Source organism: Adelges cooleyi, unplaced genomic scaffold (assembly GCF_023614345.1).
Source record: "Adelges cooleyi isolate 19-005CV unplaced genomic scaffold, UGA_ACOO_1.1 ACOO_flye_CR_arks_rails_tigmint_CR_PRNA_108, whole genome shotgun sequence".
Lineage (NCBI taxonomy): Eukaryota > Metazoa > Arthropoda > Insecta > Hemiptera > Adelgidae > Adelges > Adelges cooleyi.
This window is the reverse complement of record NW_026095761.1, coordinates 4,870,485-4,897,167: the sequence shown is the minus strand read 5'-3', so window position 1 is coordinate 4,897,167 and position 26,683 is coordinate 4,870,485. Positions and strand designations below refer to the sequence as shown.

Genomic DNA, 26,683 nt, shown 5'->3' with positions numbered 1-26,683 from the left:
TGTTCAAGCACCATTGCACAACTGCAGATTGCGTTTGTTACACATTATTGATAAAGTTATAGTTTATTTTGTTATTTATATTGAAAACTTACGAGTACCTCACATAGCTCCCAGTGATAAATGTGTAGTTTTTTCAATCAGAGTAATTAGAAACATTTTTCGAGTATAATACATACAAGACTGGGTGATCAATCTAACTTAAGACACTCATTTTCTCTAAACTAATTTTCTCTTAACGGACATAGTATATTTACAGAGAATGTATTAGGACTTAGGAAGACATTTTTATATTTTCCATTATTTGCACAAACCATTGGAAAGATGTTTATAATTACAATAAAACAATAAATAAATTGAAAAAAATCTATACAGTATAATTACCGTTAAAAGAAACTTACAGTTCTAAAAAATGTAGATATAATATTAATAGTATTATATAATATTTATAATATTATTCATGAGAAAGTACATAAATAAATAAAAGCATTTTTGTATATTGTAATAACAAATTAGAATTATAAAAAGAAATTTAATAACTTAGCTAATTCAAAATAAATTATAGTGTTACATTTTTACTACATTTAAATTGATTTTTTAATTTTTGAGCAATTTTAATAATTTTTAGTTAACCGTCGTGCACTAGTAATTTCGATTTTTTAAGTAGTAGCTAATAACTATAATTATACTATATAAAAGATTCGAAATGACACCCACAGAAATTACTCAAAACAGTGTTTGGTGTCATCAATAAATTATAATTGAATTGAAAAATTAATAATTGTGTAATTAGTTGTAAGCCGATTTAAAAATGATACCTACAAAATTTTAGGTATTTAGTTTGAAAAACTGAACGAACTGAATGAATATTAACATTTTAAATTATTAATGGGAAGTATTCAAATAGTTCAAATAATTAAAATTAATATTTAATCGTCAATTCTTCAAAAGTAGGTCTTATTTAATAATTGAATCAATAACAATAATAGTTTAGTATTATAATTAATATTAAGCAAATTAAATTAATAATTTAGTATTATAATGTAGTAATTTAGTAATAATAATTCAATTGTGTTAAAAAAAAATGTAATTCACCAATCATTAATGATTGCTATTGATTATTAAGAAATATCAATCGGACCATTTATTATTGGCCAATAAAAAATATATTAGAATCAATAATAAATTATCCGTTGCTCTTACAAGACACTAATATTGGCAATTTGTATCAAGCGGTTCCGTGGTGTAGTGGTTATCACATCTGCTTTACACGCAGAAGGTCGCCAGTTCGATCCTGGCCGGAATCACAAATTTTTTTGCATTTTTTTTCTACATAAATGTGTGCGGTCAATTATTTCATGCTTACGAGAATAAGTACTTTTTTTTCATTGCATACATTGCAAACTATTTGATAAATACCAGACAACACGTTCGACCTTGACAAATATTTTAAATGTCTCGGCTCTCGGACAACATCTCAAAAGAATATAAAAAAGAACATAATGACATACACATTTATGGGTTACTTTCGTATTACTATTGCAAAAAAGTAAATTCGATCTTATTAAAAATACTTTTTTCATGACAAAATAATATCTCTTTAGTTTGCTCCGACCCGATTGGTTCTTTTATATAAAAGTTTTCCCGTGTATACTTGTACTGTGTTTATAAAAAAAAAAGATTTTGATGAAATTGGATACATTACTATTGAGTATATTATACTATGAATATTCTATACATACATATTATACTGAATAGACTTACTAGACGTATTTTTTACAATACCTACACCTATTGTAGTTTTGTGCAAAAAAGTAGGATCCAATTTCATTTGTAGATAATATCTTGTAGGGTTTTAACATTTATAATGAAAATTCCAACCAGCAATTGGTTTTGAAACCAACAATTATCGATTATTATTAACTCTCTTTGAATATAATATTGTTGAGTAAAATTAAAATCATAACTATTTTAAATACTAAATGGCGGTATTAATATTATTTGTAAACTGCACTACTACTGGTAATTGCCGGCAACACAAGTTGCTGTTATATTGTTAAAACTTGTTATGTGAACAAAACTATCTCTCTATACACTATTTAGTCTCTACAATACAGCGAATGTTAATAAGATTATTGTGTCGAACGTTATTGTAATAGTCTGCAGATTTATGGTATAATTTTACAATCGGCTTATTAACAAATTACAATATGAAGCAGCAGGTGAAACTTTGAAGTGTTTCTCCTATAATATTCAACTTTCTGCCACTCGAGTAGTTCGTTATAGAAATGACCATTTTCTCACTCCTTACTTGATATTAAAAATAAATTTTACATTACAATACAAGATGATTGATTAATTATGACAACGAAATAAATTCAAAATCTGTTAGGGATAGCTATTCTTTAACGAAACAGACAAAAATCAATACCTCTTATTCTTTATTTCTCTTTTTTGGGGGTAGTTTTTGGACTCCTGTAAACGAAAAGTTTTAATCTCACTATGCTCACTGCCTGGGTTTTTTTAAATTTTATAATTGGTAAAATTTAATCATCTAATATTATACTTTGGCCGTAATTCGAAAATAATAAAATATATTATTAATAAATTATTGAAACGATATTATATTAATGTGCATAAAATATAGAGAAGCTGGGATTCGATTTAGAACACAATGTAATCGACAAAGTACGCATCGTGGTTCCGTGGTGTAGCGGTTATCACATCTGCTTTACACGCAGAAGGTCGCCAGTTCGATCCTGGCCGGAATCATGAATTTTTTAATAATGATTCCTCAAATTATAAGAAAAACTACAATCACTTGTTTTTTTTAATTCTTGTTGTACCACAATTTTGTTATACATTTTTTTCATAATAATATTTTATACGGGGCGTCAACCAAGAAAATTGGTGACATTTTTTTAGGAGAATTTTTTGAGACGCTAAATGTTTAACAATCTCCATTAATTCCCTTGTTTGCTTGATTAATTTACTTGTTTACACTATTTATTCACTCATTCATTAGAATTAGGTAGGTACTTTTTGATTAAAGTAATTTACTCGTTTATTAAATTTTTCATTTTTTACTCGAATTACATACTTAATTTACTCGATTTATTTACTCCATTGGTTTACTTTTCTGTTCGATTCATTTATCCGTTGGTAGGTACTAATTATCAATGGTAATATTATTTTTTGTTTGATGTCTTAGCATAATGTTTTTTAAAACAGTTTTACATCTATTCACATTTTAGTAGGTAAGGTCTAAGAAACATAGAGGCTGGCATAATTTAAGATTAATAATATAAATCGAATGAATTAAAAACATAGGAGTATAAAATATATAATTTGATGAGAAACTAGAGAAAAATTGATAATACATATTAAATTGGTTTAAGAATAATTTGTCGGGTAAACGCTTAAAACTTTAAATTACCTACTTTTACACAATTTTCGAGAGCATTGCTATCAATGTTAAACAGTAATTAATAATTTAAAATACCAACCAAATGTATTATAGGTATTTATATAATACTTCAAATCATGTTTTCATTGATTATATTTGTATTTTACTGTTGTCAAATAACGAGTTATAAACCATTGTATTTATACAATGGTTTATAGTATAAATACCAAACTATCGGATTTTAGTAATTAAATAATTTCCACTTGTATTCAAATAAAAAATAATAATAATAAGTGAGAAAATTGAAAATGAGTAAATATAATGATTATAAATATACCTAATTTATAATTATAAAAAAAACATCATTTTAATAAACACTAACCCATATTCAAATTTTTAATTTTTAATGCAGAGTTGTCTAAACAGCATTTAGTGGTCTACGATTGGTTTGTGCAATAAATTAATGAATGTCTTTAAATAAATTCATACTTGCCTTCTCGTTTCATTCAGAATCGATTATCGTTTATCATTTATCATTTGAGTAATATGTACACCTATTTTACTTTTAAGTAATAATAAAATATAATAAACAGAGCACTCGATATCAGTTTGGTTTGAGTTAAAAGAGGGTTTTTTCACCTTATATTCCACCGTGGTTCCGTGGTGTAGTGGTTATCACATCTGCTTTACACGCAGAAGGTCGCCAGTTCGATCCTGGCCGGAATCATGATATTTTTTGCATTTTTTTATAAGTTTTTTAACACCGCATACGATTTGTTTTAAATATTTTATAACACTTAATTTGAATAATACACTTAAAACCTTTTAGCATAAATGATGCATGTTCATTGATTTTAAATCTGTTTTTTTTCTTTTTTTACCTAAAGTTTTGAGTGGTAGGGTAGGTTGGTGTTAACAAATATGACGTTTGACCTATTTTCAAACACAATTATAAATTTTAAACTTTAATAACTTAAACATTTTTTTTTCAAAACCGGCTATCCACCGATCAAAATGTTCAGAAAATTATTTTTAATCCAAAAAGTTAATAAATACAATTGTTTTTAATAATAAAATCTTTAAAATTGTAATATTTTTTCCTCGCAGTGTAACTGTATTCCAATGAAAACTCTTATGATATGTTGTTGGTGAAATACAAAATTGTAAATAATATTTTTTTCTCTTTGCAGTATCGATAATAGTTTTTTAATTTGTTTGACTGCACTTGTAGTCGGACGTGTAGGATGAAATACACAATGGATAAAATATCTTTAACGCAGCACAAGATACACGGACCGAACGGATAAGAAATAATAACTCATAACACAATGTAATAAATGGCGTTACGCATTGCTGACTACATTGGCTCCAGGGAATAGAATTGGATGGTGTTAGCTTAGGAATTTCTACCTTTTTTTTTTTTGTCAAGGGCTTTTAAAGCAATCATTACCCCCCGAAGGTATGTCCATTTTCCAGAGGAGCTTGACAACAAAAAGCAGTGAAAAGAGTGCCACTCAAAAAAAGGTTAACTGTAAGAAAGGATGATAAATTGTTCCCATACCACCGTGGGCACTATACGGAAATGACAGTCAAGTTGGAAGTATCGGTTTTATATACATTGTGATCAAATCGAAAGGTACATTGTCGCTGTAGCAAAAAAAAAAAGTACGTTCTTGAGACAAAAAACTTGTAGGTAGCTCGTTTGATCATTTTTTGGTTTTTTTTATTTTTGTGAAATAAACCTAAGCTTACCAACCAACACACGTTTAACGGTAATACTTACTATGACTTAAATCAGAACACTATACTGAAATATTCTAATACAGTTAAGAATTCTGACAGCTTACTGGTTTGTAGAAAATAAAATATGAATTGAAGTCTTAATTTTTTGTATAGAGTTTTAATATATTTCAATGCTAAGCTATGCCTTTTTGTTTCAGGAATAATATCCTATACTGTTCCAAAATAAGTTCAAAGTCAGTTAAGCTATCAGAATATCATACTGTTAATCATTTTATGATAGTAATAACTAATAAAAAAAAAAAAAAATTTGTGGCTTGGGAAATACCTAAAGAGGTATTGTCTGTATAATGCCCGTTTGAAAGTATAAAAATGTTACTTGAAATGCAATAATTAAAATTTAATTTACTTTTGTGCGAATTTAGAGGGAAATCCGATTAATGGTTACATTTTTCCCGACAAAAACAGTAGTAATTTTATTCTACAATATATTTTTGTAATGCTATACAGTTTCCATACATTGATCATTTTATGGAATTTTCTAGATTGCTGTATACTCTGTTCTTATTCCGGACAGAGTATAAACTATTTAAATTCGTTATAAATTAATAATAATATATTGGTAACATTGATACACCAGTAAGTCGACAAAGCTCTGGAAAATTACACAAGAATTCGGTCCAGTAGTTAAAAGATAAGAGGAGCCCTGACACCAATACTTACTGTTTACTAATGGTAAAAGTGGACACGAAGAAAGACAATTTGTAACACGAAAATTCACGAAAACCTAACATTAATAAGAAATTTTAATTCTAATAATTTTTTTAGCAATATTTTTTTTCACAGAGGCCAAATACTTGGAAAATAATTATAATTTTATAGTTTATCTTTAAGAAAACATGGTATTTAAGTCACAAATATTATAAATTTACAAATATTTAACTTTTTTTGGTATTTTCCAGAGCGCTGTCAACTTTTGAAACTTGAACGACAACGTATATATCTTTAAATTAGCTTTTTAAAAGAAAATTGGTTTACAGTACATTTTGACTGGTCGATAATCAGTTTTGATCATTTATTTTCAACGCTATTAAAGCTTAAAATTAGGACAGAGGAGGAAAGATAGAGTGTACCGCAGATCACCTCTCGCCCAAAATGTCTGTCAAGACTCTCAATTTTCAGAAAATTATTCTTATTTTGAAATATTATACTTTAAAAGGTAAATGGTAATGTTAAAAAGTGATAATATTGTTTACAAATCATATAAAAAATGGGTAACACGAACGTGTCATGTAAATTTGCAATCGGTAAGAAATGTATTATTTTTTGTTTTTCAGTGAATTAGGGAATAATTTCACTTTTGTAGAGCTCAAAGATATAGTACTGCTAAACATTTCAAAAAGTGAGAAACACGACTGTTTCACCGGAACGGTGTAAAAAGTGACCGAGTTACAGATGTGAATTATTACATTTTTGAAAAATTGAGAGACATACCTACATACCTACATTTAACAAGAACACGGGTAACGGTTGGATTTTCTAAGACCACAAGGCGACAGCAATAAAATATACGTCTAGCTGTTTGTAGAGTAGGTAAATATAGTGTGGTTTGTTCGGGAGAAGACAGCTGCTGTAGTTGTGGGTCGGTATTATAAATTGGACGGAGAAAAGTGTTTTTGGTCGAGTATAATATTTATAAAATAACGTGCGCGAATCATTTGTTCTGGGGCGATGGTCGCCTTTTGTTTTGGCACCTACCTTTCCCACCACTGCGACAAGAATGATATTTCCGACCATATGAACGTCATGTTTTTGAACATTGCCAATTTGTCGACCATGTTGTTCAGGATGTTTCTGGTCTGCGAGTGATAGTAGCCCTCGTAAGTCTTTAGCCATCCCGGATCGTTGTGCGAGTGTGGCACCACTATGACCTAAAGTGAACAAACAAAAATAACGTTTTTAATAATTTCAATAATAATAAACGAAAAAAATGTGTTAAAAATTAGGCAAACTATTTTAGACTTAATATATTATATATAGAGCTGTATATAATAATAATATTTATTTATTTAGCAATATTGGAGTTTACAAGAATGGACTATATATAGTGGACTATAGAGCTGTAACCATCATATGATGTCATTTATTTGAATAAAAATAAAAACTTTCTTATAAGTTGTTAAACATACTGCAAAGTATTATCTTCATCAACTATACACATCATTATTGATAAATTCAAATTTCACACGATAATAATATGATAATGTGATAATATAACTGATAACTGATGTCATACGTTTTTCTTCACACGGTTGTAGAAGTGAAACAAAAATATGTACCAGAGAAAATATGTAATTTCGTCATTATAGTGACACTGCAGCTTGCCTTTTCGCTTGCTTCCAAATTTGTATAAATCTGACAAAGAAAAAATTGATCAAAATTCCTTTTCCCGAAAAGGATTGGAAACTTTTTCTTAGTTTCGCTCTTTTGGGTGTCGTTTAGGGCTTAAGGTCTAAAAAATAGATTGATGGTAGATCTAGAACGGGGCTATGAAGTATATGACTTTTTCAGAAACTGTACGTTATATCCACTCTAGGGTTACCTGTAGTCTAATTTTCACACCATTTGTACCAAAAAACCTAAGGGAAGAACTTTTTCTCAACGTCAAAGCTAAAAAAATTACCCTTCGTGGGGATAAGAAGTCAATCTTGTTTAGCCTTTTGCATGTGTCGGAAAATAAAATAATAATGTCTTAAATAATATATAAATATATGAATAATTTTGAATTCTGGGTCGACGTAGTACAATATAATATTTGTTCGTCAAAATCCCATAGGGTTTTAAAATCTTTACACTTTATGCCAATGAACCTTATCGCCCAGAAACATACAAAGTCGCTTTTCCGTTTTTTTTTTTACAAGAAAGAATGTATATATATTTATATATACATCTTCCGGATCTTATACCATGCCGGCAAGACGTTTATATTCATAATACCCGTTCTCGCATCGTCTCTTATACATTTTATGTTATTCAATCTTCACAAAAATAAATGTATAAGTGTACACTGTATACCGCTGTTTTCAAAAACACAACGTCGTCCATGTCCATCACAGTTAAAAGTATTTTTTACAAGAATAATATATGGTTATTCATATTTCACGTTACATTGTTTTTTTTTCTGTGAAATAATTGTTTAAAAAGTGCCAGATAAAATCCTTATTATAAGACAAAAATTATAATTAATATTTAAGCTAAAACTATCATTTTAAAGGATGTATGGTATTTAATATTAAAGGGTGGCATTTAAAAGTCAAACAGCAACTTATGTATTAAATTTGCGTATGAAAAGTAGACTGATGTCGTGAAAACAATGACAGGTTGATAACCAGTTTTGGATAACTACTTTTTAAATTATTTTATATTTAAACTGGGGTGAGGGGGAGTTGAAGGATTTTATAAAATAAAAAAAAACCTAATGAAATTAGCTCTGCTTTAAAATAATAATAAATGTTTTTTTATTGTATAAAAAATGTTTAACCAAAAGATTGAACAATATGTTATAAAGTCAATATCAAAATCACAATTGTAAATATGTCAACAAGTAAAAATATTGCATTTATAATTGGGTTAGGTATTAGTAGTGTCGTTCATTGTAAAAGTAAATTATCTCCTTGTCATTATTGAATTTTGAAATATCGAGCTTTTTTTTATTAAATGTGACTCCATTAAGCAAATATATGTCAATTTAAAAAATTTGGAATTACGCCACTTTTAAAATGAACGAGCAAGTTGTTTTTTTAGGATTTTTCTAAATAAAAATAAAGTTTACTATAGATTATTATTTTTTAAATGTTTATGCTATAGCAGGGCACATTAGAGTTAAAAAAAAATCTTTTTCATTCCTTGGTACATCTAATTATAAAAAAACGAATCAACGGACGTCAAGTAATCCAATAATTGATCCATTTTGTTAGTGATTGCTAAAATATGCCCATGTATTTTTTATCAATTAATTAAATTCTACTAATTTAATTTACCAATAATATCCGGTAGACCATTTCTACGAATATAGTTAATAATATATTATTATTATTTTGTATGCTTATTCGTTTCTTTTGTGTGATTATAATTTCGTAGAAACTTGGGAAATAACGACTCCTGCTGTTAAAGTGATTCCAGGAAGAGAGGTAGCGAGAGAATAATATTTACATTACTAAACGCAGCTTTTAAGTGTATTTATATTGATTTGTGTAAAACACAAATACACCTTTTCCAGAATCAATAATATATATTTAAGTTAGTACTCAAGTTACTGTTAACCTAAATTGAATAATTTATTTTCACTTTAACAAAAATGTTGAAAATATAAATTATATTTTTAGCCTTTATAGAATTATGTAATTTATAAAAAAACTACTTTAGGTACCTATGTATAAACTATTTGATATTTAGGTAGACAAGTCGTTTTTATTTGGGTTAAGATGGGAAAATGTGTTGACCTAGTGTATACCTATTGGTTTGACCTAGAAACCATATTATTATTGTGACTAGTTTTTTTTTAAAAGTTCAGTAAAGTTACGTCGGATACGTTTTCTTACTATAGTCTTATCGTTCGGTGGAAAAAAATTTATACTATTTTTTATTATATTCCATTCGTTATTTTTTATCGCGTCGTTAAAATGCATTTTATTTCTTTTTTCTTTTTAGCGATTAACGCTTATTTTTTATTATTTATTGTTAGTTTCGAATAAAAAATTATCTAATTCGTTTAATAGTTCAATACTGAACAAATGGTATGATTGTTTTTAATTGGAAAAAATAAAAATAATTACTAAAATGTTTCTCTTGTGAACAACAACAGATGGAGCTCGTTATAAAAAGAACAGAATAGTGCCCTCCCTCCCATCCGCTGCGGTGTCCGAGTGGTTAAGGAGTTGGACTTGAAATCCAATGGGCTCTGCCCGCACAGGTTCGAACCCTGTCCGCAGCGACCTGGTGTACATAAACTTTTTGCAATTTTGTTCATTAAAAAAAACATTTTTATCTTATTATTACCATCGTAATTATGGTGCTTTTCGCATGATTACGATTTTAATTTTTAAACAAAATTTAATTAATCATATTATATAACGCTGCTATGCAACGTTATACTTTAAAGTTGGCCGCCATCTGTGTGTGTGTTATAAAAATAGTGGATTTTTTGGTTTTAAACATTTATTATAACAACAAACTAATGTCAACGTGGTTGAATAATAATAATATTGAATATTATTATTTGCTCGTCATTTCTTTGGTAATTAATTTATAATAGTAGTAACTATTAAAACCGCTTCTCTTTATTAATAAAAATGTTTTAATAAAAACAACAAAGCATATGATTTTGTTATAGACAATATTTTATTCCGAATTATGCAAAATAAGCAAAATATTCTCTTATCTGCAAAATAATATACTGTCAACAAATTCATAAAGCCGGTAAATGTATGTAAAATCCCAAAAATCCGCCCTTTAGTCATGAATAGGTAAATTCGAAGAAGTAATGTGACAGTAATAATATTTTATTCGCCATGTAGGTATGTGGACACGTGTTAAGCCTTGTAAAGACTATAAATTCGTACCTAACTGTATATTTGGCATTCGATAACGGTTAAAAAATTGGCAATTATTTTTTCTATAAAGAAACATTTTTACTATTTTTTTTTAAAAACTTTTTTTTGTATTTGTATTGAAAATTATTGCACGATAATAACGGTCCCGCCCAATTGTAAATGTTGTACACATAATATAGAGGAGCTATTGCGCTGTTTCCATCACTAGGTGTGTATCAGCTACTAGGCATGGTCTGCTCGTTCCGGACAAACCGATCGGTATATTGTTATTTTGTTGGAAAACGAATTGGTTTTATTGAAAAATATATGGCGGTCGTTAATGTGTGTGTGTGTGTGGGACGACCATACAAGACAATATAATATAATGTACTGCGGCAGAAATTTCCGCGGAGAACGGCCAATAGCGACGTCGAAATTGGCACTAAAGTCAATTTCGTTTAAATAATAATAATAATAATATTATTATACAGTGTTTGTACACTGTATAGAGATATATTAGGTATTATACGCCGGCGTTTCCGCCCATCCCATTTCAATTTCCGTATACAATCGTGAAACAATGACAAATCGATTTCAGGTCGCGTACAAGTAGGTCGCTCGTGAAAAATTTATTTTTACTTTTCCAATCGATCGAGTAATTTATAAAAACCACCATTGCCTCGACGAAGTGGAAACTTCTTCCTTCGGGGACTTAGATTATTATTAGGCTGGAGGTATAGTGGAACTATAACATGTACGACATGTTATTTAAAAATCTAAAATCAAACACCACACTTTGACCGTTGATTGTTCTAGTTTGCTTTGTGTCAACAAAGGCAACAGGTGAAAATTGAATTTTTTCAAACTTTTGAGTGGCGTTAATTTATAAGAGAATTTCGCAGAGAAATACTTCAACTATCGTGGAATAGTTTATTTTTAATAATAATTTTTGTATAACTCTGGATTTTTGTATCCCCTCTGGATTATGACACCATATAGTGCGACATATAAGAAACAATTAAAATGGGTCAAAGAAATTACTTTGAACCATTTTAATTGTTTCTTATACAGCCAGGTACAAGTAAGTGTTCATGTTAACATCAAATAGAGGTCTGAAATTTTTTACAGCCCTTTTTTTTTTTTTTATCAATTTTGAACCAATTTAGAGAGCGTCCCAATTATTAGGATACCACCAAACCCAAAATAAGGACCACTCTAGTAAATGCCTCTGCGAATGACGAAAACCTAAATATAAAAATAAATAAAAAAACCTAACATAGGATTTGATGGCACTTTAAGGTTCCTTTTACGGATTGTATACGTAGCAATCAATCGACGACCGGCTAAGTGGATCCGAGAACCCCCAAAAGTAAACACTGTGTACAGAGTGATTCGTTGAGAACAAGACATTTTATTTTCCTTAAATAATCGCAATTTTCTAGTTTTTTTTGAAAAAAATGTTTTATGTATGTGTTATTTTATTATAAATGTACTTTTGAAACTTACGGCAACGTACATAATATTTAATTCACCTTTTATAATAAGAATGACTTGCTGAAAATATTGTCCGGTCGTTAACCAGTTTTGGATAATTACTTTTTAAGTTAAACATTTTAAGATGGGTTGAGTTTAGTATTATTTTTAGATGCGCCCTCTATCGTATTTCTAACCGCAACCTGACCTAACTTTAAAAGTAATTATCCAAAATTGGTTATCTACCAGTGAAAATAAAATCAGCAAATTATTCTAAATATAACAAGTCAATTGAATATATACGCTACCATTTAAGTTTTAAAAAGCAAACAAATTGGAATGTTGTCTAATATTGTATAAGTAACAAAAACCAAATTGTCTCTCAAACAGTTATTTCTTAGTTAAAACTAGTGTCCTATCCTCAATACCGCCCTGTATATCGTAGGTTTATTATTATGACGTACTCTCAATCGCATATGCTATATCAACAGCGATATAATACATAATATGTGTATGTACACAGACACCATGCACGTAAGTAGGTAGTTGTTGTTTGCCAGTGGAAAATTGCTAGTAGAAAATCCTTAAGATTTAGAAGAGAAAGATTCGAAACGCTTGGGGGTCTTCGGTCGGCTCGGCCGAGTTCCCCGGGGACGAACACATCAACGTTCGATACACATATATATCGTTTTCGAGAATTTTGTTCGCTTTATTTTTATATAGTATTTTGTACTACGGTCTTGTCGTTTTTGTAGCCCTCGCACTGTCATACGAGTATCTGCGGAAAAAGGATTGCCATGTACGATATATTATAGACATAGACATTGGCTATGACTACGGCTGTGTATCTCACTGTATAAGGGCTACACCCACTTATATACAACCGAGGTTTTCCCTCGAGGCGGTGCTTTCCGCCATCCGACTATCCGTGCCCGTGTATTCCTCCAACGACTCGGGATAACGTTTTCTCTATAATATCCTACTTATATACTTAGCAAACACCTCTCTCTCTCGTTGGCTCTTTATGATCACACGTTTTTCCCGCAGGACTAGGTATACGCGATTTACAACGACAACGACGGTTGCACCGAAAGCGTCGCAGTAGCCGCCGGAAGTCGTTTAAAAGAAATTTGAAGCGTTCATTTTTTTATACTGTCGAGCACAGCTCACGGTGACTCCGGGCTATTTTGATTTCTGAACAATCTCACAGAAGAGCTCCTCCACTGTCGTTGCACAGACAGCATTCGGTATAAAACTTAACGTCTATTTTCTCAGCTCCGACGAAAACCATTGAATCGTGGGTTTCTCTTTTTATATTATAAATGCCGCTACCCCCTCTTTCTTCTCCCTCCTTCCCTTCCCTGTCCTCAGTGTATGATTTCCGTACTTAGGTTACTGGATTACCAAATCAAACACGTTACAGATTTCGTGGAGATGATGCGAAAATTGCCACGAAAATTTTGAATTGACCGCCAGCCACAAGACCGGTTAACGTCAAAAAGAAATAAGAATTATGTATAATATATTCTGAGTATACCCCATGAGGTTGCCATAGTAGTTTTAACGTAACGCAAACAGAAAGGCCAAAGTCAGTCTGCCCAGTTCGAAAAAAAAAATGTCGTGTCAAACTGTATTATGTGAAGAGTACTCTTAATCGTTAATCGATTTTAATCAAATATATTGTGTTGATTTTTTTTTTAAATTTTATTTGCATAACAAGAAATAAGTAAGCACGGATTCGCTTATCATAAAGATGAAAAAGTATATGAGCACAAAACGTTATGAAACTAATAGAGGTTTCTCGGTTTTTGTTGTCGAGGAAACCTAAACGCAATGAGCACTGTGTTGTCTATACATATTATTTGTCCCAATAGTATTACCTCTGCGAACCGCTTTTGCGGTGCAATACCATTATTGCAATGTTAATGGAACGACGGCCAAGGTAGGTACGCTCTAGAGGTCTATTATCGTTTTGATGATGATATATATGCATGTGCAAGCACACCGGTGATACTATTATTAGATTCGACCGAACATTTTACAATTACCTCGCGGTATTCGCACAAAATTGTCGCCGTGAATAATTAATTATTGTTTTATGACGGTCTACCGGCGCATATTATGATGTCATGTTTAGAGCCGTGTAACGTGTCTGTTGGTACACCGTACATATATGGTATGGTACCTAATACACGGTACAACAAACCACAACAATTCGGCAAGCATTGATTTTACTCTCCTCGTCTTAATAGGTATTGATTGACGTTGGTTGGTTGTCTCAGCCGAAAAATCGGTACAAATTTTTCCTCTTCGACTATTCCGACAATGGTAACTTAACGATATCGAGAACAGTTCAGTATGGCCATACTATTAGACGAAACCGACGTTGGTAGCTGCCGAGAGTTGAGGAGAAGGAGATGGGATGGGGAGGGTATAAGTGATAAGAAAATCCCGAGATTGGTGGTGATAAGAGAAACAGCTGATAAGAAATCACCGACACAGAATAATCAGAAGAGAGACTTTTAAGAGTTACTGGTTTATCGTATGGCATTATATTATACTTAGTGGAGTGATTTCACAATTAGAGTTACACAATTATTGGGTTTGGCACGTTAAACGTATGCTCTCACCTTATGGTGCAGCTGGTACTGACTACCATCGCACCTCTTGCGTGTATTGTATTGTTATTAGTGTCTTAATAATCGTCAATGTAAAATTGAAATGATTGTACGATTATCTACTGAACAAATAGTTGTACTAGACAATATTACCAGAAGTATCCTAACCTAACCTAACTACCTAACCCTACTAGTATTACCGCTCAGTTTTATAATAGGTATTGACAATCTATACATTTTTTAAACTATACCTAAACATAATATATATTTTTAAACAAAAAAATGTACAAAATATCATTAATTGCAGTTGCGTTGAGACAAGCCCATTCGTAAGACCTAATCTTTTGTATACAAAGTTTTCGGTTGTAGGTGGGGCTCGTTAAAAATAATAGAGTAGTACAGCTGACTATTTATTATACAGAAGGTTATGTTAGCCGTTAGACTAATGTATACTAATTATGAGTTTTGTACACTTTTGATTTAGACGGTTATTATAATATTAAAGTATATTTATTATGATGTGGAACCTCCTCCAAAAAGTAAAGCTTATGCTCGGTGTAAGCATATAACGTGTAACTAAATAAAATAATATACAATAAATAATTAATAGTAAAAATCGTGCAGACCATAGTAAATAACTCATTAAATTATGAATAATTTTCTGAAAATGTTGACTGGTCGATAACCAGTTTAGGATAATTATTTTTAAAGTTATTTAAGTTTGAAATATATGATGGGAGAAAGGTTGGAGGGTAGAACTACTATTATCTGCGTGCATTTCTCTATCTCAATGCATCTCCCATCCTAAATTTTAAACATTAATAACTAATTGTCATAGTCTGGTGTTATGAAAAAAAATTAATAATTGGTTTTAACTTTTTTAATTAATTTTAATTTGCTGAGTTTAATTGAGTAATGCGCGCAGATAAAAATAATACTACACTCCACCCTTCTTTCCGTCCTAAGCTTTAAACTTTAAGAGCAACTATTCAAAACCGGTTAACGATCAGTTACGGGTTTTCAGCTAAAACGGGTTTCATAAAAATGTCGTCAATAAAAAAAAAACAGCTATAAAGTTGTAATTATTTTCAACAAAAAAAATACCGTCTTGCTTTTAGTGGATCGCCCTGTAAACCGATGGAAATAATATCAACCTAAGTGTGCCTGCGTGGACGACGGACATAAGTGCATCGACATAAGCCGAGAAACGTGCGCTGGAGATTTCGAATGAAAAATCTAAACGAGTGGGTGGCAAATAAAAAAAAAAAATAACAACAACAGCATCTCGAAGACAACCAGGCCGACAACAACAGAATCAGTGAAATGCGAGGGAACTGCTCCCGAAAGACTTAACGATAAAAGCGCTGTTAAACCGACGGTTACTTACAATCGGATCGAACGCGGATTCTTATTGCTATGGAAATTATACTTTCGAAGGAAACGCACGGTTTATATTAAAAAAACATTAGTAATATATTATAGCGCGCGAAGGAAAGAATGAGCTATATAGAGGCTAAAGGAAATAAAGACATTAACCAAAAGCGTTTTTTTTAGATATAAACTTACAAAATTAATGTGGAATTTAAAGCCACCGACGCACGATAGTTTAAAAAATAATTTGTCCATTTAAAATCCAAACCAGTCGCCTAATTTGTCCTTATCTACCACCGACGACTGTCCGTGACTATTAATGCAAGTACTTTTTTAAACATTTTTTTATGTAACGGTCTCTCTGGAAAGCGTTGCGATTATAATTTAATTTACTAGCTAAAGGTCTTTTTTATATTTTTGCTAAGCCGTTATAACCGAGTAAACGATAAAGCGAGCTATTGCTGAATGTTTTATATACGTACATTGACATGGTTATATTTCAATGGAGAAATTGGTGTTTGAAGGTAGAAATCTTTGCTAACATAAAGGAAAAACAATTGTTGGCGTTATCTGCTTATTAACATGTGCGTTTTCAAATTTTAGCGACGTTATTCATTTCAAAAAATAATTAACTCTTTAAACGAGCAACATATATTATTATGAAATTAGAGAGTTTTTTTATTCAACACACGGCGGGCACATTTTACCTCGAAATAATTATTTACTTAGGTGGAAACGGTACGGAATTTCGGGTCTTTGGAAAGTTTTAATTTAGCTTAATTAAGCGGCAAAAGCGCCAATTTGAACATTTCGCTCATTCAATATTGTCGCAAACGCTTAATCGAGTTAAAATTAATTTTGACAATATTTCATTCGAAGTCAGTGTACAACATTGACTCGCAAAAACCAATTTAGGTGCTTCGGCGTTATTATCCAAAGTGTCGGTTTATCGCGTTGAATACAATATAATAAATATATAAGGCGCAATATGATAATATCAAATTGTCACAAAGGAATTCAATTACACGGTATTTATTATTATAAAAACAATTTTTATTAAAAAAAAAAAAAAAATTCTCGATAATTGGATTGTAAAATGTCATGTACATCATAAACAGATTGGAACACAAAAGGAATATTTTTAATGAAAACATTTTTACCAAGCTCCGAGGGTACATTTTATAATAGGAAAACGTCATGTATTTTTTTAACGACAACAAAAAATATCAAGTAATATGATACTAGGTAGAACAAACGTGTGTACTTTTCTCGACTAACAAATTGAATTAATTCATTTTCGCTGCGTACAATCACGTTGTTTTGTTTCAGAATATGTTATAATATAACCTGGCTACATAAAAATCATAATTATTATATAATCATGATGATGGCTAATTGAGGCATCCACGGAAAAACATTGAACCATGGATATGTTATCTCTAATCTCTTATCACTTATCTGTTATCATTTATCTATTATCTTTTATCATTTGTCGCTTATCACGTATCTTGTATCCAGCTCAATAACACATCCGTGTTAAAATTATAAAGTTGATAGCGGCGTTGTTGAAGAGCCGTCGAGCCATCACTGATGGTTGTCGTACTAAAAACACTTGGTTAGCTCAGTATAAACTAAGTAAAAAAAAAGCAGCAAGAGCTTGTTAACCATAAGCCTTAAAAGATGTGATATAATAGGTGGAAGTGGCCAGTGGGAACTAAGTAAATAGTTTATGTCCGTTTTCCTAATTCCCACCTAGTAAACTAAAAATCGATTTTTACACGACTATATTGATATAATGCAATGCTATTTATTAGTTAAGGTATTTACATTAAGCTCCCGTGTCATATCACATCTTATAAGGCTTATGTTAATGGACACTTCTGTTTTTACTTGGCCTACCGTTTACGCTGGGTTAACAATGTGTTTTTGGTTGGGATTATCCATGTTCGATAATAATCCGGTCATGATTTTTTCAAACGAATATCGTTGGCTCGAAAAAAAAAACTGGCTAACGTGAGACTCTATCAACGTTGATGAATCGGTTTTATAATATTTGTGATATTATTTTGTTACTATTATTGCTGTGTGTGCGCGGTCAACGTTTGCAGCCTTTAATGTGGGGCCACCGGCATTCGACATAGTCACGATTCGTTTTTCGCCCATTAAACAAGCCGGCCTCGTGTGTAGTTAGAGTCCATAATGTATATTACACTGTCCCACGGACGTTTACGAACGCGATAAACGACCAGTGATCAATGGGCTAAATTTATGAAATAAATCTTGATCAATCGTCGGTGCAACGAAATATTATGTAGATTATGTCTGTTGCCACCGTCTTTTGTCTTTCATCCAGGATAAGACACTAGTTTTTTCTTAAAATAATTGCAATTTTGTAGTTATTCTTTTTGAGTACATTTTTGTTTATGTTAATTTATAATATTATAAAATTACTGAATATCTAACTTTACTAGAGTTCTATCGACTTTTTAAACTTGTTAAATATTAACGTGTGCCTCTTGTTAGCTTTTTGATAATTATTTTCAAAGTTATTAAAGTTTAAACTTCAGGACGGCAGCAAGAGTGTAGTATTGATTTGATCCGGGCACATCACTCAACACTCTACAACCCCTGCCGAAAGCAATTTATTAACCAGTGTTTTTCTTTAATGTATCAAACAAAAGCAAAACTATTTAATTTTTAAATGCTTAAGAAATATTATTTTTGTATAATTGTTCGAATTCTTAAAAGTATAATCATTTTAATGTTTTAAGAATGTGGGAAAAAGGCCCACTAATATTACAAATTAGCGAATTCTTTATAGCTCAGTGTTTTAACACAATACCAGTCAATACTAGATTTTATTTTTGATCAAATTAATAAAAACGTTCAATTAAACTTCGACTTAACATAATGTCTATTGTTAAACTGACAAAAGCCGGAAATCTTACTATTCCACAGATTTCCACCTAAGTGTTTGACCGCGATGAAAGCACTTTTACATTTAATAGACGTTGATTTCAAATTGGGTACTTGGGTTTTCGATTCAACCAATCTCAATTTAAGTTTGAGTCCAAATGAATATTGTTTTTTATTTATTTCCACGTCTCCCGGTCTCTGGCGTCCGCCTTTATTCCGTGTGTAACGTATAAGGTTTATTATTTGAGAGGAAATTCGGCAATAAATCGCATTGAGGCGAAGAAAACGTTATCAATCACCGACGTCGTCTTCATCGACCCGGAAATTGTCGTTAATTGGGAACGGCCTTCGTTACTACCACCGCCATAAATGCAAACACACACACACAAACAAAACCCACAAGGCTTTGTCTTCATTTTAAGTACAGCCGATGGCGGGATCACAGTGGCTCTTTTAGAAAATAAAATATACATTCCCGGGTTAGGTGCGTTTCCAATTCTCCAAAAGCGAGCCAACAAATTGAAAAACGTCCAAATGCAATTAAACATACCCGCATTCCTAACAGAACTTAGAGATAAACTTTTACTCGCGTGGTATTTTTCTGTAATTTGCAATATTTAAATAAAAAATACAATTTAAATAAAATGTGCCCTCGGGTATATACTACACGGCGGTTGATTAACTATGACCCAGACAATATCTTAGATTTTGGAAGATAATGGTCTTTTAATTTTATACTGAGCAGCTGGCCCAGATTTCATGTATTTTTTAATAATATAACCACATCCCATATGTGTTAAGCCTAGAGTTGTGCATCATTCGAATAAAAACGTTATCTAAATAATCATCTAGATAACACATTATTCAAGTATATAATAGTTATTCAAATCATACATATTTTTTAAATAGTTTGTAAGGGTTTTTTCGAAGTAAATATTTTTTAAAACAATCTATACTATATTTATATAATACAAATAACCAGTATATATAGAAAAAACATTTTTTTATTTGAGTAAGAATTTGCACAACTCTAGTTGAACTTCTATAGACTTAATTTTTTCCAAAGTTTCTAAATTAACAACAATTGCTTAAAATGTCGATTGGTCGATAACCAGTTATAAATGATAACTGACAAAGTTATTAAAGTTAAAAATTTAGAATGGGAAAAAGGGCGGAGTAAATATTCTGTGCGCGTTACTCAACCGCACACCTCGCCTGCCGTCCTAGAGTTCAAACTTTAATAACTTTAAAAGTAAGTAACCAAAATTGGTCATCGACCAGTCAACGTTTTCAGCAAATTATTCATAATTCGAAAAGTTAAGAAATCTTAAGTTCGTAGGATTTTACCACATAAAGAGTGGGGAAGTATCGTTAAAAATATATCAAAATCCGGACTTAACAATGACTAAAAAAAGTATGAAAAAGAATACCAATCACCCTGTATACCGTCCTCTGGCCCTTTTTAATGTAGGTACGGAAATTAAAATGACAGTGTAGGGTTAACGCGATATTAATATTTATATTCGAGATAATCTAATATTACATTAACAGATGGTTCACGCCGTTATTTTGATAACAGTGTAAAATATATATTATAGTCCAGCACACTGGTGTTGGGCACTGTTATTGATTATTTGGGTTTGATACTAAAAAATACTGGAATTTTAATCTATGCGAATCTCTGTCGAAAACAATAACTTATACTATATCGAAATAACAATATTTAATAAGTAAAAATCGAGGGAACTAATAATGTTAAAATTTTAATGGCATACTGCAAAATGTTGAGTAAGGAAAAAAATAGACCACTAAGTATATTTATTTTTCAGTCTCAAAAGTAAAACTATTGTGTAATTACATCGAGAAACAATAAGTAAGCGGAAAATTGGTATTTGTTGTTCCAAAATATCGTTTTCCCGATAAAACAAATAATAAAAAAGTAGACAAACCAATTTATTTTATATTACAAAAACCAACATATAAACGGCTCCGGCAACAAATTCAACTAAAAAGTTAATAAACAACAAATACTCGGAAAACAAAATCGTATAAATAAATACAGTTCGTATTAAACAAAGATTATCGCGGTGAATCAGTTTTCCTCAAACATTTATTTATTATTAATGGTATATTCCTTACCAGGAATCACAAGAATTATCAAATTGTTCTTGGAAAATACATACAAGCTTATAGAAAAACCCCAATTTTACATATATATATATATATATATATATAAATATAATTAACTTTTGATGAATCATTTTGATTTAATTAAACATCAATTCCATTATTCAGCTCTGTATTAGGTTTTATATTTATAACGGTTCAATAATAATCAATGTGAAAATAAAGATTAGATAAAACCAGATAGTGCACTTCATTGTAAAACAATAGATTTTCAAAAAACGATTTTTGATTGGTTTACTCTTAATGCAGTAAGGGCCAAATTATAATGCCGGAAATATTGTGCACTCCATTACAATAATAACGTTAACTGATAAGAAATACTTGTTGATTATCAAATGTTGACGGTGATAACATTACAGATAATATTAAACATAAATCTTTGATCACACTGTATAACAGGAGGATTATTTTTTTTCATTTTTTGGTCACGCTGACCTGAGAGTATAAAAGTTTTGTTTATATTTTTCGATTTTTTCAGTGCACTATCTGGTTTTATCTAATCTATGGTGAAAATAAAATATAATTATGTACATACATAAGTTAAGTCAGTTTCTACTTATTATATACATAAATTGAATTTTGTGAACACCAATTAGACATAACAATTTTTTTTTTTTTTTACTCGAAACGATTACATAAGTTTTTTTAAATCTCCAAAGCTACTCATAAAACAACAACAGCTATATAATGTTATACAGGGAGATACCCCGTCCTAATAAATTATATAATCTACTACAATAACGGTGATCTTCGGTCCGGATGTACACAACATAGTCATCCCTTATCCCGTTACTGAAAAGCACGAATAATAATAATATTAACTATTGTTAAATACATTGTGTTATTTATAATAGAAATATTTTGCGGTAGTACAACTCCAAAAATGTGGTATTTTTTCCGTGATACCTGCGGTTGATTTTATTTTTGCACAACAATCATTTTAAGCTGGCAAACAGGAATATCAATTTAACTAAAACTAAAGTCGCCAAGTGCCTCGATCCAAGGGTGCGTAAATATGTTTTGTGTAAATAACCGACTATTTACCCGACATGCATTTTTTATTCGTTGATTATTTACTCAGCGTTCATTAGTATTTGCTTTTACATATTCTTTGACTGTGCATTAACGCTAATATTGTGTACACACACAACGCCACTTTGTAAACATGTGGTTGGCACCAATTGAAAAATATGTGTAAAGGGCTTTTATACGTCTAATCGTTGTGCAAATGAACAACAGGAAAAATACCAACACACTAAAAGGGTTATAATATAATACTACTGGCGTTGAACTTACAAGTTTAACACACGTTTGTGTGGTTGTCTACTTCACGGCCAAAACAGTCATGGATCCCACGAAATACAGGGCGATTCATTTACGTTGGACACTAAATATCTCTTGAAATTGCAATTTCATAGCAATTCTTTATGAACTAACGTTTGATCAAGTAACTTTTTATTAACTTTTGAAACTTAAATGTTAACGTTAGTATAATTGACTTTTTAAATTAACAACAATTTGCTGAAAATGTCGACTAGCCGGTAACCAATTTGGATAATATTGATTATTGAAGTTATTAAAGCTTAAAGTTCAAGAGGGGAGGAAGGGCGGAGTGAAGTGTTATCAGTCTTAAAAATAATTATTCAAAACTGGTTATCGACCATTCAACGTTATCAGCAATTTATTTTTAATTTAAATAGCCAATAAAATGCGTACGTTACCGTTTAAGTTTCAAAAGTTGATAGAACTCTAGAATTTACAAAAAATGATAAAATTTGAATATTATTGTTTAATACACACTGTGAAATAACATTAAAGAAAATGTCTCCAAAAAGAAAAATCTACATCGTAATAATTGTTTTCAGAGAAAATGAGCAACTTGCGTTACATTGATCACCCTGTACAAACGTGCAAAGCCTTGCTGTTAATATGTTCATATGCTCGATTACCCCGCATACAAGTATATTACTAAGACCTAGTACCTGTTCATATTATGAGCTATAATAATGTTTTCATTCGACGACAAGAAAGCCAAAGACCATAACACCCGTCACCCCCCCCCCCCCCCAAATGTTGCCCTGTGCTATGCATATAGACTAGTCTCCCGGGATGAGTCAAGACATAAGCGGTGTACATAACAGTATAATAACCATTATCTACACTGTAACTTGGTCGTCACACGTGTAGTTATTTGGATAGACTTGGGGCGAAATGGCCAACTTGCGGGGCGTTTAGTGAAATCTACAGTTGAGCGAAATGGTCCGCAAAAGCAATTTCATGTTGCTCGACCTTGGTCGTTGTCATAAATCCTTCTGTCGGTAAAATTATAATCCAACCGTGGTCTCTCCACGCACCTTCTAGTTTGCGTTAGATCGACTTAACCGAGTCTAAATCCGGAGCGTCTTGTCGCTAAGAGATTGTCTCACCACCGCCCGTTGTGAAACCGCAGATCGTTGCCCCCTTGCTTATGTTCGTCAACAACGCCGTAGTGGTGCACACCCTTAATAATAACTAACCCACGTGAACACACACAGGCAGACATTATACCGGGATAATGTGGATTTAGTTATAAGACCACCGACTAACACGTTGCAAAATTTCTAATAATATACAGGATGATGTTTCATCACTAATAAGACACACAGTAATTAAAGTAATTGCCATTTTCTATTTATTTTTTTTTGAGGATTTTTTTAGTTTATGTTATTGTAAAATAATTAAAAAATATTGTCACTTTTTTAGTATTTTCCAGAGCTCTATCGACTTTTGAAACTTAAATGATTACGTACACGTTTAATTAAAATTTTAAATTAAGAATAATTTGCTGAAACGTCGACTGGTCAATAACCAGTTTTGAATTAATGCTTTGGAAGTTATTAAAATATAAAAATTAGGACGGGAAAAAAAGTTTAAACTTTAATAACTTTAATAGTAATTATCAAAAACTGATTTATTCTTAATTTAACAAGTTAGTTAAACATATACGTTACCATTTAAGTTTCACAAATTGATAGAGCTCTGAAAAACACTAAAATATGTAAACACAAATGTCTTGAAAAAGAAATATTCGTTTATACCAAAGATCATACACTTAAGTAAAATATAATGCGATTAAGTTTTACGTTATTATTGACAACTCAGACTGAATACCTTTAAGTAGTTTGAAGTGTTGTTATCGCGGCTTTTTGCGAAGAGCATCGCACATTTACACAAACCACAAGTACCTACTTGCTAAATACAATTATGAACAGAGTATTTTAATAACGGGGTTTACTTTTTTTTTTTAATTTGTAGGTTTTAACAGCTTAAAAGTAAAAAGCACTCTTTTTTCTTCACCCGACCGTTAAAGAGGACGCCATACCTTTTTTTAAAAATATTTTCATTATACAAACGCTTTGGTTTGGAACTGAAATTCGTTTTTACGTTATTCAATTCTAATAATTTCGTTTATAAACCGCTTGCAAAAACGATTCTTTGTCGAAATTCATACTATTCTTCGTGTAATTAGTTTATTTCGTTACCTATGTCAAGATTCCAAATATGGAGTTAGTCAAATATATAGTGATCAATTTAACGTAAGACACTCTTTTTTCTTAAAATTTTTTCAATTTTGTAATTTTGCTATTTGGGGACACTAGTTTAGTGTGTCGATTTTATGTTGTTTTCACAATATTAGACAATATTCACATTTTTAGCTTTATTTTTTTTTCCCAGAGCTTCCCATCAACCTTTTTTTAAATTAGGAATATTTTCTCAAAAATGTTGACTGGTCGATAGCCGGTTTCAGATAACTTTAATAAATTATCCAAAACTGGTTATCAACCAATCAACATTTTCAGCAAATTATTCTGAGTTTTAAAAGTTTAAAAAATGTATATGTTATACTAACATTTAAGTTTCAAAAGTTCATAGAGCTCTAGAAGATACGAAACAATAGTACCGAAGATTCAGTTAAGTCATAATATTTTAAAATAACACAAATAAAAATGTTTTAAAAAATAAAAACTACAAAATTGCAATTATTTTTAAAGAAAATCAGTGTCTAACATTTAATTGATTATCATGTAATATAATATAAGAGTGAGAAAGCTACGGAAATGATAATAAATAAGAACGTTTAACGCGCTTTGTGCGTGTTCAGGATGAAGTTTCATACCAGGTTAATACGAGGGAAATACCGCTTAGTCAGACATCTTTATATTATATATATATTATTTGACTGTCGTGACTTAGAGAGAGAAGGGGAGAAACCTACCGACAACTTTACTTCCGTAAGTCGTATGAATGTAATTTTCTCACGTTTAGTACGTTTTAACAGGTCGTCCAAAGCTTTTGTTACTGCTACAACGTCTTTAAAAAATATATCACATACACTAAAAATGATATGGTCTCTTTAACATTTATCACATTGAGTTATGGTAGTTAATTTTTTTTTTACCAAATTGGCTTTTTAATATCTGCCTGTTGATTTCTATAAACATCAATGAAACAGTTTAGTAGAAAATCGTTAATTAAACGTGGTAGTTTTCGTTAATACACAACATCAATAACCACTTTATTTTAGAATTGCTTGAAGGCCCAATATCTAACAATATTTGTTTATTAAATATTGGTTTTGCATAGTACTGTTCCGTCAAAGTCCATAGTTTTCTTTCAAGCTCATAATATATATTTATTATTTATGACTCCTTCATGAGGGGGTAAATATTATGATACAGTCATCAACTCCCCAAACGATGTCCGGAAATAAGACACGATGAACAACGATAAACTATATGTTGCCTTTTATTTTGCATTTATCAAAGTACTAGACAGCTGAAATTGACATTTTACTTTTGATATTCCTTTGATTTTCCTTAGGTAGGTATTGATAGAAAGTACATTATTGCAAAATTATTACCGTCTGGTATTCTTTTTTTACTATACCTTCATCTCACTCCAAACAGTTATTTCAATTCATTCTCCATGTTTGTACTTATCGCTGTTTATTTTTGTGTATAAACCTAAATCCGATGGGATTCGAAAACTTCTATCTAACAGAGTTTTATTTTCAAAGTTTGACATTAACTTAGCCCAAACACATATAATACTCCGACGGGCCAGACGAAATATATAGCACAAACGCACTGTGCGCTTTTTCTGTCTTAAAATCTTGGGTAAAATATTTTATTATATTTTTTCTGGCAGACTCGTATTACTACAACTCATATTTTCGCTAAAGTAATTTAGTCAATTTATGGTACACCATATAAGTGAAACAAAAAGCCGAAACGACGGTACCCGGTTTCCGGTGGACGCCATTACAGAAAAGGCTTCGATGCTAATCTGTGGATGCTAGACCCCATTTTGGTAGTTTCTTATTGTGCTGGTGTTTTTTATTTAAG

At 30.8% G+C, this 26,683-nt stretch overlaps 1 protein-coding gene and 4 non-coding genes across 5 annotated transcripts in view; 4 read left to right on the top strand and 1 right to left on the bottom strand.

The window, feature by feature from the left end:
• Nucleotides 1-26,683, bottom strand: part of LOC126839362 (alpha-mannosidase 2) — a 112,254-nt gene that overhangs the window by 41,093 nt on the left and 44,478 nt on the right. The window contains exon 3 of the mRNA XM_050574654.1: nt 6,902-7,074. Coding sequence (XP_050430611.1) covers nt 6,902-7,074 — 173 coding nt within the window. The remainder of the gene's footprint in view (nt 1-6,901; nt 7,075-26,683) is intronic.
• On the top strand, nt 1,232-1,304 carry Trnav-uac (transfer RNA valine (anticodon UAC)). The gene has a single exon. It is a non-coding gene; the product is annotated as a tRNA-Val (tRNA).
• On the top strand, nt 2,697-2,769 carry Trnav-uac (transfer RNA valine (anticodon UAC)). Its single transcript has one exon. It is a non-coding gene; the product is annotated as a tRNA-Val (tRNA).
• Trnav-uac (transfer RNA valine (anticodon UAC)) lies at nt 4,058-4,130 on the top strand. Its single transcript has one exon. It is a non-coding gene; the product is annotated as a tRNA-Val (tRNA).
• On the top strand, nt 10,055-10,136 carry Trnas-uga (transfer RNA serine (anticodon UGA)). Its single transcript has one exon. It is a non-coding gene; the product is annotated as a tRNA-Ser (tRNA).